This window comes from Nestor notabilis, unplaced genomic scaffold, assembly GCF_000696875.1.
Source record: "Nestor notabilis isolate BGI_N333 unplaced genomic scaffold, ASM69687v1 scaffold21122, whole genome shotgun sequence".
In the NCBI taxonomy this organism is placed as follows: Eukaryota; Metazoa; Chordata; class Aves; order Psittaciformes; family Psittacidae; genus Nestor; species Nestor notabilis.
Genome location: NW_009918250.1, coordinates 26517 through 43639, shown reverse-complemented (window position 1 = coordinate 43639; position 17123 = coordinate 26517). Strand labels below are relative to the sequence as shown.

The following is a 17123-nucleotide window of genomic DNA, read 5'->3' as shown; positions in this document are numbered from 1 at the left end:
CAGTAATGCCTGACCTGCATTTCTCTGGGCGGTGTGTTGCTTCCTGTGACCCCCAGTTGGGCGAGTTGCCTCTTGCTGCAAAACATGGAGTACCCTCCCGCTTAAGGTAAGCTGTTCATGCCAGGGAACATGAGTAAGAAAGTTAGACCATGCCGTAAGTGGGCTGTGATAGCTCTGTGAATACTGGCTGTCCCTGCCTGCTCTTCACCTTAAACTAACATGTCTGATCCACATAGACTGACTGACAGACTGGAGGGGGAGGTTTGTGACCCTGGCATGAATGTTGTTCACCCTCCAGCTGTGGTAATCAGTGATATGTCTGGAAATAAAGTTATAGTGAGAGAATAGGGTTTATAAAACAGCCCAAGGGGCATTACTACCTTGTCCTTCAGGTCTTTGTGTTGTGTTGGAAAAGATCTGTGCACACAAACACGGTCTATGTGCCGGTACACATAGACGGCTGAGAAAACCAGACATTTAAAATTTCTTCTTGGTTATGTGTCTTTGGGCAATGAGGGACTCAGCAGCCTACTTGAAAGTATCCTAGTGAAATGACTTGTTGGGGATTGCTAGCTGGTAACATGGCTTTGACTTGACTGTTTGAGCAAGAGGTCATATGCTTAAAGCTCTACAAATGCTATGAGTTGTGGCAGGGAAGGCTGATTTCATTTGTCTGCTAGCTTACATTGCTGTGGTACTGCATTGTTTCGTGCCTAGCTGCTTAGAGCTATTGGACCATTAGTATATTTAAATGTAAAAATTGTTCTGCCTACTATTGTGCTTTCTGTAACTTTTTGTGGGGTTTTCATTATTCATTTAAACAGAATTTCCTTGGACAGAAAAAATTGGGAATCAATGCAGAAAATTTCATTCTGCGTTATTACTATAATAAAGGAAGAAAGAAGTAATAAAACACTATTCACATAGCTCAGCTTTTAAGATTAAAGTTTGCCTTAAAAAAGCCATCTTTACAAGATTGGTTAGTACTTTTGCTCAGGTATTGAAACAGAAGTTCTTTGCCATTATTTTCGCTGTACCAACATAGTACAGCTGCCTTTAGATTTGCTTAGTCAATTCTTAGACAGTTTTATGCCAAAAAGATTTACTCAGCTGCAGTTCGTCAGAGATGTTATTGCCTAGTTGTTTTCAAGTGTTTTAGGCTAATGTAAGTATGCCCCTTTTTTAACCATTGCAGCATGCTACCAGGGGAAACAAAATGTATGGTTTTGTGTGCATCTCATACAGTTTATAGCTGATACTAGAGCGAAGCGTGTTGTTTCTATGTTTTGTGTTTATACAGTTCTATTACCCTGATCAAAGTTAATTCTGTGCAGAAATCTATCAAGATAATATCCTGCTATGGAGAAGTTTTGATTCTATTTTTATGATGTTTTATCACACTTCTCCCAAGTAAAGCAGCTGCTAAGTGTCTCTGTCTAACTGGGGAAACTCCAGGCTAGTCTGGGCTCTCGCTGATCACTGGAGGCTTTTGGTGGGTTCGATTTTATGATTTGGTACCTTGAAATAGTTTGCTTTGAAAGCAAGTCCAAAAAAGATTTCAAATAACTGTTCTGTGAAGTGTAGGAAGAGCCAGAACTATTCTGGCTTATGTATCTTGAGGGAGGAAAACAACATTTGCCAGCCTAGCACTAAAACATTAAAGTAGAAATTTTTGGTATTTATTGCCATTGGAGTATGTAGATACCTCTTCTGACTTTTTACACATTCCCTAAATAAGCCTCCTTGGAGAGATAGGTGTCCAAATTGTTGCTGCCAGAATTACACTACTTTCATCAAGCTTGGAAGTTTGGAGCTTAGATTTCAAGTATTACATGGGATTTTATATAATCACAGGTTTATTGGAAAACTCACAAAGTAATTAAAGGCAACTGTTGGAAAGACTTGGAAAATCTTGGAACAGAATTGAGAAAGCAATAAAGAGGTTTTATGTTTGAAACAGTCTTCAATTAGTTGAATACTCTTTTCAACATTGACTTACGTTGTGCATCTAGATTCTTTGAAGAGAAGCCTAGAGGTACTGTGTTTTATTATGAACCACACATCTGTGGCTTGTTTTTAGAAAATGTGAACTAAAAATTGGAAACCAGTGAAAACAGCTTGAACACTAATGTTTTCTATTGAAAGAAAACATATACAGTGAGTTTTGGAGTAGGCGAGTTTTTGAGATGTGTAGCTTGTGATGCTATATTGTTTTGGTTTTTTTTTTTTAATTTAATGGATTTATTGTGAATCACAGTGTTGTTAATCATAACTTGTTTTTAATGAAAATTAATAGCTAGCAGAAAAGCAGATGACTTTCTTAATATTCGGAGCTATTTTTAAGAGGGGCGTGCATTGCATTAGTAACCTTTTGAAGTCATGCGCTTACAGTGATTATAGACCATGAAATACTGTCACTGTAAACTATTTTTCTTAAGCCATCATGTCTTCAAACGGTGTCAGAAGAGACATTTGATGCACAACTCTTCATTTCTTTTAAATCAAAAGCTATTAACTTCTTAACAGCACAGAGACTCTTTTGCCAAACACAGGTTTGTGCAAAACTAGCATCCATGAACTTACTTTTCATCCATCTCTTGGACTTACTTTTACCAGCAGGTGGAGCTGATGTTCTACAGTAAAATACAATAACTTGGAGGAAATTTTTCTTGATGCTTCAATGTACTTGTTCTACCCGAAATACTGCTACTTCATTTTCTAAACACTTGACAATTTTGCTGGGTCGGTTGCAATTTGAATATTACAGGGGCTTTTTGGACATCTATATTTAATTTCTCTAGAGGGTTTTCCAGTGTTTTTTTTCTAGTGAGGATTGCCCCTCATGTTTTCAAATTTCTTGGAGCTGTGCTCCAGGAGAAAGAAGAAAGTTGGACATGTATGTTTGAAAGTGTTTATTTTTAAGTTAAGGTCAACAGTTCTCATAATTCATTACGAACAGTTTTTTCCTAGTCATACTAATTTATAGAGTGAAATAAAAACTAAGGAAAATGATACCAAGTTGTATCAGAACTATCAGAACATGCCTACATTATTCACATGTGCATGTGTTGTCCAATCACACTTTATAAAGTGGAATGTTTACTTTCCTTGGTTTATGAAGAATGTAACTAAATCAGAATGTAGGAATTAATTTGGTCGTTCTGAAAAAGTGCTCGAAGGTTTCCAGGGGTGAGAACAAGTGAAAAGATCAGCATAACAAATGCAAAGGCCAGCACAGTAAGAAAAGGCACACTAGTAAGAAGGTAGTGTAAAGGCGTGTTAGCGATGTCGTGGTTTAAACCCAGATGGTAACTAAGTACCATGCAGCTGCTCACTCACTCACACCCTTCCCCACCTGAATTTTGGGCTATCAGTCTCCTTTTCTCCTCTTTTTTTCTGTAAATAGAGATAACCAAGGATAATGTGAATAGAGTTAATCACTGTGAAGTCACTTGAAATATTCTTATTCAGTTCCTTGACTGGTAAGGATACAGAAAGTGAAGAGCTCACCTCCATGCAGGCTGTGATGCTGTCCTGCTGCTGCCCTTAATGGACCATCACTGGGTATCATTCTGTGGATATAATGGTCCATAATGGATACTATTCTGAGCTGCCTTTTGTGTCAAAGCTGGGTTTCATTTGTTGTTGAAAGGACAGAGGAAGGTGGAGTACAGAAAATCTTGTAATATTGGGATAAGGAGGTTTCCAGACAAGTGTTACAGCTGTGGCTGTTCTCTTTTGAAGTATTGGAGAAAGCAGAATGTGTGGTCTAGGACCAACCAGGGATAGCCTGAAGACCAAAGCACATCAAATGACAAAAGTTGAAGAGAATACCTGTTGATCCTCTCTCTGAAAAAAAAACCAAACCCAAAACCCAACCCAATAAACCAGAAACAAAAAAAAACAAACCATAAAAAACCCACTAAAACCCACAAGAAATCCCTAAAATCCCACACCACCAAACAAAACAGAAACAACAACAACCCAAACAAACAAGCAAAAAGACAAAAACAAACAGAAAAATAATACCCCACACCAAATCCAAAACAAAACAAAAACCCACCAACATCCAGCTACTGGGCCCCCCACTTCCCTCCCAACTAAAATAAAACCTTTAGATAGTGAGAGATGGAAAAACCCCTTGTTCTGCATTGTCTTCTACACTGTGGTTAATAGATCAATAGCCTTCCTCTCAGTGTGTCTTTGGAAAATAAAATACAGCGTGTTCCACAGAAATGGATTTCTGAGATGACTTTCTCCCTACCCAGCTGAGAGATTCAAGTTTGCGTATCTGTGGCCTTTTCATCGTTTTCCTCTTTTGCCAGCTATTTTCCAGGATCCATAATTTCAGTATGTCCACATAAAATGAGCATGAGGGTTTAGACCATAATATGAGCAAAAATGTGATATGTAGTCCCAGCGAAAGAAATAGGGCCTTTTGTTGTTTTTCAGGGATCTTTCCTTATAATGAGTGTTGTTATGAAAAAAGAGGGAAACGTCTTCTCAAAGCCAGGTATAAAGCTGTGTCTCAGCTTAGGCAACTCTGTTGCCCTCAAACAGACATCTTTTAAGGAGTCCACATGAAGTGCAATGTCTGTCATCTCACTGGAAGCCTGTGTAAAATGAGGCATTGAACCTCTCTTCCCCGGGCTGAACATTAGCACCCAAATCACAGAAACATCTACTTTTAATGTTTCAAGTTTTTTTAATAAACGCTTGAATTGTGCCGTGAGGTGTAAATATTAAGACAGAAGCACATAGTTTTGCTTGGCATCTCTTAAATTGATTTTGTTATAATTTATTTAGCCATTATTCCTTTAACTAAAGCCCGTGGCTGTTTTTAAAGCGTGATTTCTTTTTTCTTCATGTTATTTTTGCTGATTAATCCTCTGATTATGGTTTGCAAAGACTTGATGCACAAGCATTTCAAATATAATCTTAGTAAGAGTCTCAAGTACTCAGTTTTCCCTGCTACTGTAGTAAAAGACAAGGTATATGGAAGCTTTTTCTTTTATTCTTACCAAAAAAAAAAAAAAAAAAAAAAAAAAGAACAACTAAACTAACCAATAGCAAATAGCTTTATTTGTATCTGTTGCTTTCCCTAAAATATTGAAGATAAATGTGATGTTAATTAAATAAAAGCTAGCCCATCCCACTGAGCTGCTCACACTATTACTGAGCCAAATCTGGGTGTCTTGCCTGAGAGCAATATATGTATAAACTAACCGCTTAAGAATTTGGCCCATCATATCTCTTCCCAAGCCATGCTGTGATTCATTATAATTTTATATCATTGTGCTTTTTGATGCCAATGGGAGGCTACAAATTTTTACTCTCTTAAATAATCTTGTTACTGTGTAAACTACAAATACTACTTTGTTTCAAATGTGTTCTGAAAGGGGAAGAAAATGTTTGTAAACCTCCTCTGTCCACAGGTCCCTCACATTCTGTTTAGGTAGAAGTAGTAGAAAAAAATAGAAGAAAAAAGGAGCAAATTGGCTGATACCTGGCTAAGCTTAGGAATTGCTGTTCATGCCCTGCACAAGTTTGGAAGGTAGCTGAACTTGGCATTCTGGAGAAGGTCAGGTACAAAAGAAATTACTGGTCAGTATCTGTATTTTACCTGTTATTACACAGAACAGGGAGTGGGCAGGAAAAGCATTAGAAAGTAACTGCACCTGATTTTCTATATCTATGTCTACTTTTCAGTTACTGTATCCCAGTAAACTCTTGATTAAAAAGCTCTTTTGTCTGGATGTCTCTGCTGAAGAGATTCTTCTGTGTTTTTGTTTCACTGTTAGCTTGGTTTTGATTTGATGGAGTTTCTCATAAAGTGGGCTTCCAGTCCTCTGCTAACTTTTGCAAATATCCTGTAGTCTTTCTCCAATTTGTCAACATCCTTCTGCATTTGAAAACCTCAGAACATAAAATTTGAGTCAATTCTCACAAGCAGCCAATGCAATGCAGTCATTGTTACCTTCTTAAGGATGTTTTTGAAATATCCAAGGATTGCATTAATCTTCCCAACTGTAGTTTCATGAAAAGGTTCACAGTCAGCAGAAAGCCTACCATGACATCAAGGCTTTCTTAATTTCATCTTCACAGGGTAGTTTTCCAAGAAAATAAGTTTGTTCCCGTATGTATGATTTGCAAAGTTGGTATTGCAACAGATGGTTTGCTTGCATACAGGCAATTTGTGGTATTCTGGCTGGTAAGGTATTCTCTGTGTTTTTTGCCCCTCCATCAGCCTTCATGATCTGCAAGCTTCCTCTGTAATGGTTTTAGATTTCAGATTACTTACTTTTCTTCTCATTTTTCCTCTTGTTTTTTCTGCCTGCAGATTTTTATCAGTAATTATTTTCCTCATGCTCATTGTTCAGCAATGTCATGCTTAAGAAAGAAACCCTGCTGGAATACATTAGAAACATATCTTCCCAGTGACAATTTCCTGTTTATAACTGCATCTGGAGACTAATGTAACTAACTTAACTAATACTTCCTTTGTATTGCTTCATTTCCCAAATATAAAGGCATGCAAAACTCAGACAAATGCTTTGTCTATTTTGACAAGCTGCATTTTTTGTAAAACCCATATTGATCATCATTAATTATATCTCACTTGAATTCTCCAGTTCTTGAGCTGGATTTATGCCTTTTGAGAGAGGAGATATGATAGGGCCATTTTGTTTACCCTTATTTTAGTATTGGCAGAGGAATATCTTCTGGAACTTCCTCAGTTGTAAGACTTCTTGGCTACTTGGAGCAAGCTTTGGCCAGCTGTTCTAAAACTCATGCAATTTATTCAGATCTACAGTTCTCATGAAGCTGTTGGGGACTCTATGAAGATGATTACAGTTGGAAAACCAGGCATCATTCTAAATATACACTATGGCTTTAACTCAGTAAAATCAATATTATTTTTGCCTCTTCTTTGTTACTGCACAGAAATCTTTGTGAGCTTCTGGTTTTAAAGGGGCATTGCAAAAAAGCCAGGGTTCATTCAACTTAAAAGGCTGTTTCAAATTGAAATATGCCCCAGAGTTATCTGTTGCATAGCTGTGTTTCTTTACACTGTAAAGTACGTTGGAAATTGAAATGCCCAAACTGTCCAGGTGATCTGTGGTTTTTGTGGTCATTCCATTTAATGCATAGCAAAGTGACCCAAGCACAGAGCCCTGTACTATGAAAAAGGACCATATAAATCCTCAAAGTTTTATCCAATAAAAGGACATAAACAATTATAAAGCAGAAAGGAAAGCTGACAGAGTGGGGGTACTGAGAAAACATATGAAAATTATCTGAAAGACAATTTTAGTTTTATATTCATCTTGGAAAAAAGATATCTGTGCTAATGAAATACTTATTGGCCTATTTTCATGGTTTTTATAGCAGAGACTTAAGAATCAAACAGGTTAAATTGCTGGTATAATATTTAAGTCAGATTATGAGGGATTTTTAATTTGTGTTTTTTATTAAAGAAAAATAACGTTTTTCCTGTAGCAAGGTTGAATTATCTTAGAAAATCAAGAGAAGTTGTTGGCCAAAATGCCTGTAAACAAGTGATAAGTTTTTTAAAATTTTGTTATCTATAATTTTTTTTTCCCCTCATTAAAATAAAGGGACTGGGATAGTCATTAAACTGTATTAAAAGTATATTCTGAATATGTGAGAAATATTCTTCAAGATAAATAGGAAAGGAAAAGGATGTCTATATTGCAAGAGCTGTATGCATGATACAGAAGTGAGGCAAAACTAGAAGTTATGTTAGATTTGCTTGACTTTTGACTGGTTGGTTTTTAACTAGTCAGTTGTCACGTACAAACCTTCATAAAGTATCTGGCTAATGACTGTAGCGTTCTAGCTGTTGAAATGTAATACAGGTATTTAGATTTAAGTTGGTTTTGAGAATGGCATAGAGTGGTTTAGGTGGGCTGCTTTGTTTGAGTTGGTTTGTTTGGTTTTGGTTTTGTTTTAGCTAACTTGTGAAGCTTGTGATACTTACCAGCTCAGGTGATACACTAATCAATAATAAACTGTCTGGATAGGTCATGTTACTGTATGAAGTTAATGGGGTTAATTATAAATTAACTTTTAATTACTAAAATTTTCAAGAAGTGTGCTTTCAAAATGAGGAGTAAAGTTGGGAGGATGGGAAAACCAGGTTAATTACATGCTTTTAGAGTGGTTCTTAAAACCACTAAATAATTTGCCATGAACAGAGCTGCGTACAAGCAAAATGAAATAAAATAGATGGAGACAGTCATATTGTGTAAAGCAGTTGAGTTCATGGAAAGACTTCCCAAGTACTATGTCGGCATAGGAATAGGGCCAGAGTAAACCCCCAAACCCTCAGTTACCACTTGAATAATTAATTAAAATCAGAGATTTAGGCATTTGTGGGGGAGGTATCAGTTGACTGCAGTCCAGTGCTTGACAATCACAATCAGGTAATTCAGCATTCTGTCTTAAAGATAGGTTAGCACCCTTGCTTATGTCCTCGACTCTTTATGCGACTAAAAGTCACTGTATTCACTGACTCTTTATATACTTAATTTGTATAGAGATAGTGAATTCACTGATAGTGAATTATGCACTCAGTTATACTTGAGTAGGAGCAAGTTTGAGGACAGTGTGTTCAAACATATGGCTGTGAAGCAGAGACCCCAACTCCTCTGGTCATCAGTGAGTCATCATCCTTATTCATGCATTTGAAAATACCATTCTAGGCTGTCAAAGTCTTGAGAGGAAAAGGGCTGGTAACAGCAAAAAACAGAGCGATTCTGTATCTCTGGTAAGAAAATTCCCCAAATTCATGACAGTTAACTGTTATGCAGTAGCATGTTATGCATGGATCCTGTGAGAAAGACAGGTCAGATCGAGCTGCTAGAAAAAGAGGTATAAAAAGATGGAAAATGCATTGAATAGGACACATAACCTGACCCAGTCATTTGTCTAGCTCTGTAGTGAACTATTCTGAAGTTAATCCTGAGAATATGATAGAAGAAATCAAGTATTTCTTAGGTGTTGACAGCTGCAGTGCTTTCACCTATTTAAAAGAACTCATTTCCTTGGAGGAACATACGGGAAGTACCCTCAGTGCATGTGCACAGAAGTGAGTGTAGAAACAGTGGGATGTGGAAAACATAACAACGTTCACTGCTCAACAACCAAGCAGCTGGCAAACTGTATGAAGGTGTTCATGTTTCTACTGTTCTCCTAGAAGTCTCATACAAAAGCTTAAATTAAGTGCATAAACAGCAGATAAAAGTTTCAAGAGAACTAACTAGGTAATTTTAATATTTTTTTTTCCTGAATTACAGGAATGTTCTTTAATGTGCAGTCAGAAATGCTGTTCTGTGCCTAACTATGACTTTGGGAATGGTTGACATTAGAGGAATACTGGTTCTTTCTGAAGGAAGGAACAAACAGTATCAGGTGGAAGGAGTTAAGAGGAAATGAGAAGTAATTAAAATAAATCCCGACATAAAGAAAATTTAGTATTGATGTGATTGTTGTTTTATTTTCCATCTTCTAGTTTGCAAGACATATCAAGAAATCTGAAGGCCAGAAGACACCCAAAGTTGAATTACAAATCTCAATCTATGGTGTAAAAATTCTCGATCCAAAAACAAAGGTGAGAGACATCTATGTTTATTGTGCTAAACTAGTCATTAAATACTGGTTTTAATGTTTTTATTGTTTTATGTTCTAAAAAAGTATTATAATGAAAGCAATTCTGGATTGGAACTAGATGATCTTAAGGTCCTTTCTAACCCTAACCATACTATGATTCTATGGAAAATTCTTCTAAAATATCATTTCTCGCTACAAGACATGGGTGACATCCCAGGTACATCGTACTCCAGAATACAGACCGTAGCTAATGTGTGATTTAATTTTTTTAATCCTTTCACACCAAAACTTTTTAACTCTGAGGATGATGAAAATACTGTGATAAATAGATGTTAACACCACATATGATAAACACCTTTCCAGATGGTAGATGAGGAGAGAGTTTGTTTGCTGTGACTCATTCTTCATACTGCAGCCTTGGAATCACACCTCTCTTTCCTTAACATACTGATTTTTCCCCTTCTTTCTTGTCTTGTTTTTAATTAATTTTTAAATTGTATCCACCCTCCCTAGAATGCTTATGTTTCTCAGGTGTGTTACCCATTTCTATATAAATTTCATGTAGCAGGCTGTAAGCACTGTTGTAGGATTTTCATCTGGCACAGCATGACAATTCCCACCTTTTCAACAGTTCTGTCCATTAAGTCATCCTGTGGATGGGTTTTCTGTTCCTTTGTTTGCTACGGTATTTTAGAAGGAGTTACATAGTAAGCAAAAGATCCTCCTCGCAGAATCAATGAGATAAATACAATCAAGCTAAAAGTATTTATTCAATAGTCAGCAATTCTTAACATCTGAATGTTCTTGTATCTTTTACACATATGTTGAATGTTGCATTTGTAACTATTTGTTACTGCTTCTTAATTGTGGAGTAGTTGCTGCCATTCAGACAGTGATATTTTGAGAAAAGGTAAAGGAAATTTAGTTCAAGGCTATATATATATGTATATAGTTGTAACCCATTTTCATTGATATAACCACAATTTCAACAGTTAAGCAAGAAATATCCATGTCAACTTTAATTGCAGGTTTTGCATCTTCCCTATGTCATAGCGCAGAAGGGGGTAGTGAACCCAAAAAACTACTTTAAAATAACAGTTTTAAGTGCCAAAATATGTTAGTCTTCCTAACTCTTTCTGCGGAGATTAACAGAAAGATGTGGGATGGAAGTTCCCAGGGGAATAGGAACATTCAAATCTCTTAGCAGTGTTGTTATTATAAGTCAAATAGTAATTTAGTATGAGTAGTCTTTTTATCTTCCCCACTTTGTTTCTTAAAGCTACGGTTCTTTTTGCACAATTTCTAGATGTTTTAGGAAATGATTCAAATTCCATGTTATAATCGCTGATTACAGCATTTTTTTCTGTGTGTTGTTAGAACAGATCGATATTATTATAGAGGAATACTGGTTTATATTAATGTGATGACTATTAATTGTGTTAGGAACAGGAGGCTTGCTTATATATCAGGACTTCATTTTATACTTGGCACTCAAAAAAGGAGGATTGGGGAACAGGGGTTCTGTCCTTAAATGAATTAAAGTAGTTATGTGGATCTATAAATGTAAAAGAGCCAGAACAAGTGTGTGTAGTTATATGTAACTGTTAAAGAGCTACTGTCAAAGAGAAAAAGGTTATATGCGAGAGAGATCTGGGGACATGGGAGAAATAGAATGGACAAAAGAAGGGCTATAAAAACTGAGAAGAGGAATGCAAGGAGAATGCCTCTATGGTACATCTTTTTGCTATATGGTTGCGTGCAGAGAGGGCATGCCCTTGTTTATGAGTTTATAGCAATCTGGGAGCAATCTGGGAGCACCAGTGCTGCACAGAAACTTTCTTCTTCTTCTTTTTTTTTTTTTTCCCCCTCACTAGATGATAGTTAACATCTAAACTGCATATTTTCCTTTCAAGCAAATACTGCTTTCCCATGTAATAAGCCAAATAAAATAAAATACCAAAAGACTTGTTGAACAAAAACAACAAAAAGAAATAGTCGAGATGGTTCAAGCTCTCTCAGCTGAAGATCATTGCCACCACAACTTTTTAAGTAGTTGGAACATGCTTTTTAATGGAAAGTGAAATACAGTATTGGAAACATGCGAATAATAATGTTTAAAAGCTGTATGTGTTGCACCTTAAGTAAGCAATTATTTAGAAGTCTAACTTATTTCTCTGTGCTCCTGTATTTGGATAACAAAAGTCATTTTATTTCTATATTTAAGATAGGCAAGGACTTATTTCAGTGAAACCATTCTAATGAAGATAAATGGTGATTTATCTGGGAGATGACGGAATCTAAAGGTGGCGTGCACCTGGAAGAAGGACAGCGTACTTTACATAATCAGTCCCTAAATTAATTACACAGAGACACAGATCAACAGTAGAACAAATTTCCTAGAACAGAAATTACTGTCCAAATAAATACTTCCAGATAAGTGCTGTCCAAATAAAAACTTCCTGCTTACATTTAGTAAAAATGGGAACATTTGTTAGGAGATGAGTCTGCTAACTTCTGTTATACTCTAGGTCCATTCTTGGGCGCTTTCATGTACAATGAGAGGCATTCAGAATGTCACTGCAATTTGCCTGCTTTTACATACATCAGGAAATCCAGAGATCTACTTTGTGCATATTTATCCTGAGCAAGTACAGTAATTTCTTCAAAACAAATCTTTTGGTTTTATTTGCAGGAAGTCCAGCACAACTGTCAACTCCATAGGATATCATTTTGTGCTGATGATAAAACTGACAAGAGAATATTTACTTTCATATGCAAAGACTCAGAATCAAATAAGCATCTGTGCTATGTATTTGACAGTGAAAAGTGTGTAAGTATTCAAGATGCTTTAAAAGAATTTCTGTGATTGTTACAGACTTTGATTGCTCTGCTTTGAAATACAACAGGAATGGTTAATAAAGGCAGATAGCCTGCCTTTTGATAGGAGTCACTTTGATATAATCTTTCATGCCATTATAGTGTCTTGTTAACTTAGATGCATTTATCTAAAGGAGAGCCTTTTTTTCATTGATCAAAGGTGGTTTTCTGGGACAATTCTTCTTGCTACCCAGCTTGATATCCTAGGCCAAGCATCTGCAATGCTCTCAAAGAACAGGCTTCATCCCTCCAAGGTTAAAATGTTTGCACAGCTGTTTTGCAGATTGCTGCAACCCTGTGGCTGAGATACCCTCACAGGCTTTTTTGCTGAATGTGTCTGTCTCTCATGATTGTTTTGGTTTTTTTTGGTTTACAGCAAGGTTCCCCATTCTGTGTCCACACCCTTCCCCCCTCAGTCCCCCTCCCATCTTTCTAAATGCCATGACGCACTACCAGAGAATACATTGCACCAACCACTGACATTCTCTCGTGTCTGAGATAGAACAGGGCAGTTGTTCAAAAATGTGCAATAGCAGGAAAAAAAATAGGACAAGCAATGAAGAAAATGATGTCTACCTGAAACAGTCATGCGTTTATTCTGGCACAAAGTAATTAGCAAATAAAAACAGTGGAATCAGCACCAAAAATGGATGTTTAGGGTTTTTTTTAATCTGAAGCCTCTCTTTTTGTTTTATTCTGAAGTAGCTTCATGCAAAGAAAATACTAAGGAAACTCTGTTGTTTGTTTGTTTTTTAAAGATGCATATTCACTTCTATCTATATGCAATTATTTAGTATTACATGTTAGTTCACAGTTTTATTTTGTTGTTCACCTCCATTGCTTCAGTGCCTTCAATAGATATTATTCATAATTACTATATACATCTGTTAATTTCTTTTCAAATTTCTATCCTGCGCCTCTTTGTCACATATTCCCATGATTTTAAATTTCCCTTGCAGTCTCTACCCACTAGTACCATTTTTATTTCAGGCCAATGCACCATTGTTTCTTCTCTCTAACCTGATACTTCACTAGTTGTACTTTATTCCTGTTTCTCTCTTTGTTCATTAGTACTTTCAGATTCCAAGAGATCCCACCTCATTTGATACTTCTCATTTCAGCTAACCTTCGTCCTCCCAAGAAGGCAGGACTGCATACTCCCAGTGTCCGTTAAACTTTTCTTACAGTAACATAACCAGTTATTCTTTAAAGCAGTCATGGTTCAGATTTTTTGGTCTAATTTGGTAAAAATAATTTCTTGTGATTTTACACCCCCTCCTTTGTTTTAAACAAAGGTGGCCATGTGGCTTTTTTTTTTCCCCCGCAATAAAAACATAGAGGGGTTAATTCCCCATTCCTGTAGAACTCAGATCTTCACACGACTCTACTGAATGATTACTGTTGCACTGTGGATAGAAGGCTGAGAGCATCATGTTTTGTACCAGTTTGTGCATCTGGCCCTTGATGTTCTCTACAGACAGTAAAGGAAAAATGTTCTTGGCATTGAGCAGGATGCTCTGCTTTCATGAGAAACAATCAATTTCAGGTTTTCATTTCAATAAAGAAGAGAAAGTTCTAGTTTTGTATTAGCCAGATTAATGTTGTTTTCCAGTATTTTTTGTTCCCCTGCCAAATTGTTTTAAACCACAAGTTATTACTGTGTTTACTTTCTGTACTAAAGTTCTCAGGCAAACGGCATAGCCATGTGTTCACCTTTTATTGGTGCCTCTTGTAAGTCAGCATTTTCTTTCTGAAACCTTTGTGTGCTCAATCAACTTCCCCTACTTGTACTTTTACCCCTGTTACTTTTAAAGTAGATTTTCTGCACTGATGCAAATCAACATACAACTACTAAATTATTGTATTTTGCATGTATAGGTTCAAATACTGTTCTGCTGGATTTTTATCAGAAATACATTTATCTACCAGATGCTGACTGAGATTTTACAGGACTTGTAAAAATAACTTGAAATCCAAATTTAAAAGCAATAGGGGATCAAAACATCCGTTAAAATGAAAACATTAATCCATTAAAAGTAAAACAATTTATTCAATGATTGAAAAACCTGTATTTGCTTCAGAAATTAACAGAAAATGATGATATACTGCAGCATGCTATCTGCATTTACAGAAGCTAGAGGCATAATTTTTACTAAAAATTAGCTAGTCGTGTTCTGCCTATTCAGTCTTCCTTCTTTATCTGAAGTTTTTTTTAAGTTGCTTTTGTAGTATTTTCTGTCAAGGTATTTTGCTTGAAGAGTGTTTGCCATGCTCTTTTGCGGTATTGACTTCATGTTGGATGGAGCAAACCCTTTGAACATGATACATGGTATAAAGTATTTTATGCTCATCTGAAACAAAAGTAATTATATAAAATATTATTAATATACTAATTTCAATCTTATGTTTTATGTAAAGGCAGAAGAGATAACTTTAACAATTGGTCAAGCATTTGACTTAGCTTACAGGAAATTTCTGGAATCTGGAGGAAAAGATGTTGAAACAAGGAAACAAATTGCAGGTTTACAGAAAAGAGTAAGTTCTGAATTATGTTTTTTAAAGAGATAAAATAATATGCTACTGTAATATTTTGTTAATTGCTTTTTATGACAGCATAATTTTCTGCATTATTCTCAGATAATAAAAAAAGAAAACTGAAAAAAGACATGGTAACTGTGAAACAGTATTTTGTTTTGCCATCTTGCAAGGTCATTAAAGAGAAAAGCAAGATTGAAATATTGAAGATACTGAGATTTAATTCTCTTTTGGTAATCAGATAACTAGTTCGACATTGCTTCTAAATCACTCTATCTCAGATAAAACTTACTTTTAGTAGATACTGTTGTGAAATGTATGACTATCCCAAAACCTGCTGCAGTAACCACTTGCTTCGTAGATTCAAGAATTAGAAACTGAAAACACAGAACTGAAAAATAAAGTTCAAGATTTGGAAAACCAGTTAAGAATAACACAAGTGCATGCATCTCCAGTAAGTACATGAACATAATTGTTATATCTAAATTTATAATCATTGTGTTACAATAATTATTAGCATCCATGCTGTTACCAGTGATTGTGATTAACATTTCAATCATGTAACATATCTGTTGAAATGAAGTACTGAAGTAACAGTAAGATTGTGACAAGCCAACAGAAATGCAAATTGCAGACTTGCAAATTGTGATTCTTTAATCCCCTTGTCATACCTATTTGTTGCTGCCTAAAACCAGCGAATTCTAGTAGATATCTGAGCATACCAGCTAAGGATGAAGAACTCTGTTCTGCACTTACAGGATCTGTTTCAGAAATGCTACTTGGGATTTTTCTAGGAATTTCTGTCACAAGCATATTGTCACAACTGACACTGTCTAAATGAGTTTTCAGAAATTTTGTCTGTCTTTCAGAGGAGTCATTAGTTCTCAGGAACGAACATGGGTAGGTGGGTAAAAAGGAGTAAGTGTGGGTTCTTCATCACTGGAAATCTCTAATGTTTTCTGCAGCTCCTATAGGTGATTGTGACAGCGGTATTTTTAAATGACTGCCTGACAGTTTCTTATATCTAGTCAGGACCTCTAAAAATGCAGGTTGCGTTGCAGACTGATCCTAATGACTCCCCTCTTCTTGAAAGTGTATTCTATCTATACAACATTAGGTAACAGAAACTAAAGAAAATTTCTTAATGTACATATAGCAAAATCTTAGAAAAAGATGGACTGCTTTTAAGCTGTGCATTTTGGGCCACCTTGTCCCTGCCCTGCATGTACACCATTTCAGTTTAAATGGATGTTTAGAATTTTGGGCAACGTAAAAGGATGTCTATAATGGTGATGACAATTTTTCAGGAATGTCTATACTCTCTTGATACTGATTAGGTGGTTGTTCCCATGAGGAACTGTCATTTCGTTTTACTAAAACCTAGAGGAGAACACCGTAAATTATAAATACTATGTAACTGACACAGTGGAAGTGTAAATTATGGATGTCTTCTCAATTATGAAGCATTCAGTGATAGGTAATCAACTTTAATGCTAGATTTAAAATCAATCTAGTTAATTCTTTAGTCTTATTTTCCTCAATTGGGATGGCAGCTAGCTTGATTTTAGTTATGAATACAGTAACTAAATGCATCTGTGAATTCAATTAAACAAGCTCCTAAGTCTCTTGTGATAGATGCATTTCTCTTTCATTTAAATTAATGAAGAACTTGGTAATTACATTTAGTGAGAAACTTAAAGAAAATTATTAATAATGATCTAAAATACCCTGTAGTTTGTAATTCATTTTGTCTTTTAAGACAGTGTTGTCTCATTCCTTATTAAAAAGGCGAGATCTAAAATTGTAAGTGTGTAAATTCTCTCCCTAGATGGTGTTTTATTGTTAATTACTACTGGTACAGTGAATATGCATATTGCTTAAATAATGCTTATGTTACAACAAAATTATTTAATATTGAGAATTATTAATATTAAAATATTAAATTCATTATAGTAAATCACTACCAGCTATTAGTTTTCACACTTAATTTTATTGCTTTACTTACTCCTTAATCTTTAAAAAGAAAACCACAAACATCTCCTGTCACAGATTTCTGAATTTCCTCATTATTAGAATTA

The 17123-nt window shown here is 35.6% G+C and overlaps 1 protein-coding gene across 2 annotated transcripts in view; it reads left to right on the top strand.

The window, feature by feature from the left end:
• The window catches only part of GULP1 (GULP, engulfment adaptor PTB domain containing 1), a 65008-nt gene that overhangs the window by 22920 nt on the left and 24965 nt on the right, over positions 1–17123 (top strand). For both annotated transcript variants that reach the window (XM_010009622.1, XM_010009623.1), the window contains exons 3-6: positions 9536–9634; positions 12326–12463; positions 14929–15045; positions 15407–15499. In XM_010009622.1, coding sequence (XP_010007924.1) covers positions 9536–9634; positions 12326–12463; positions 14929–15045; positions 15407–15499 — 447 coding nt within the window. The remainder of the gene's footprint in view (positions 1–9535; positions 9635–12325; positions 12464–14928; positions 15046–15406; positions 15500–17123) is intronic.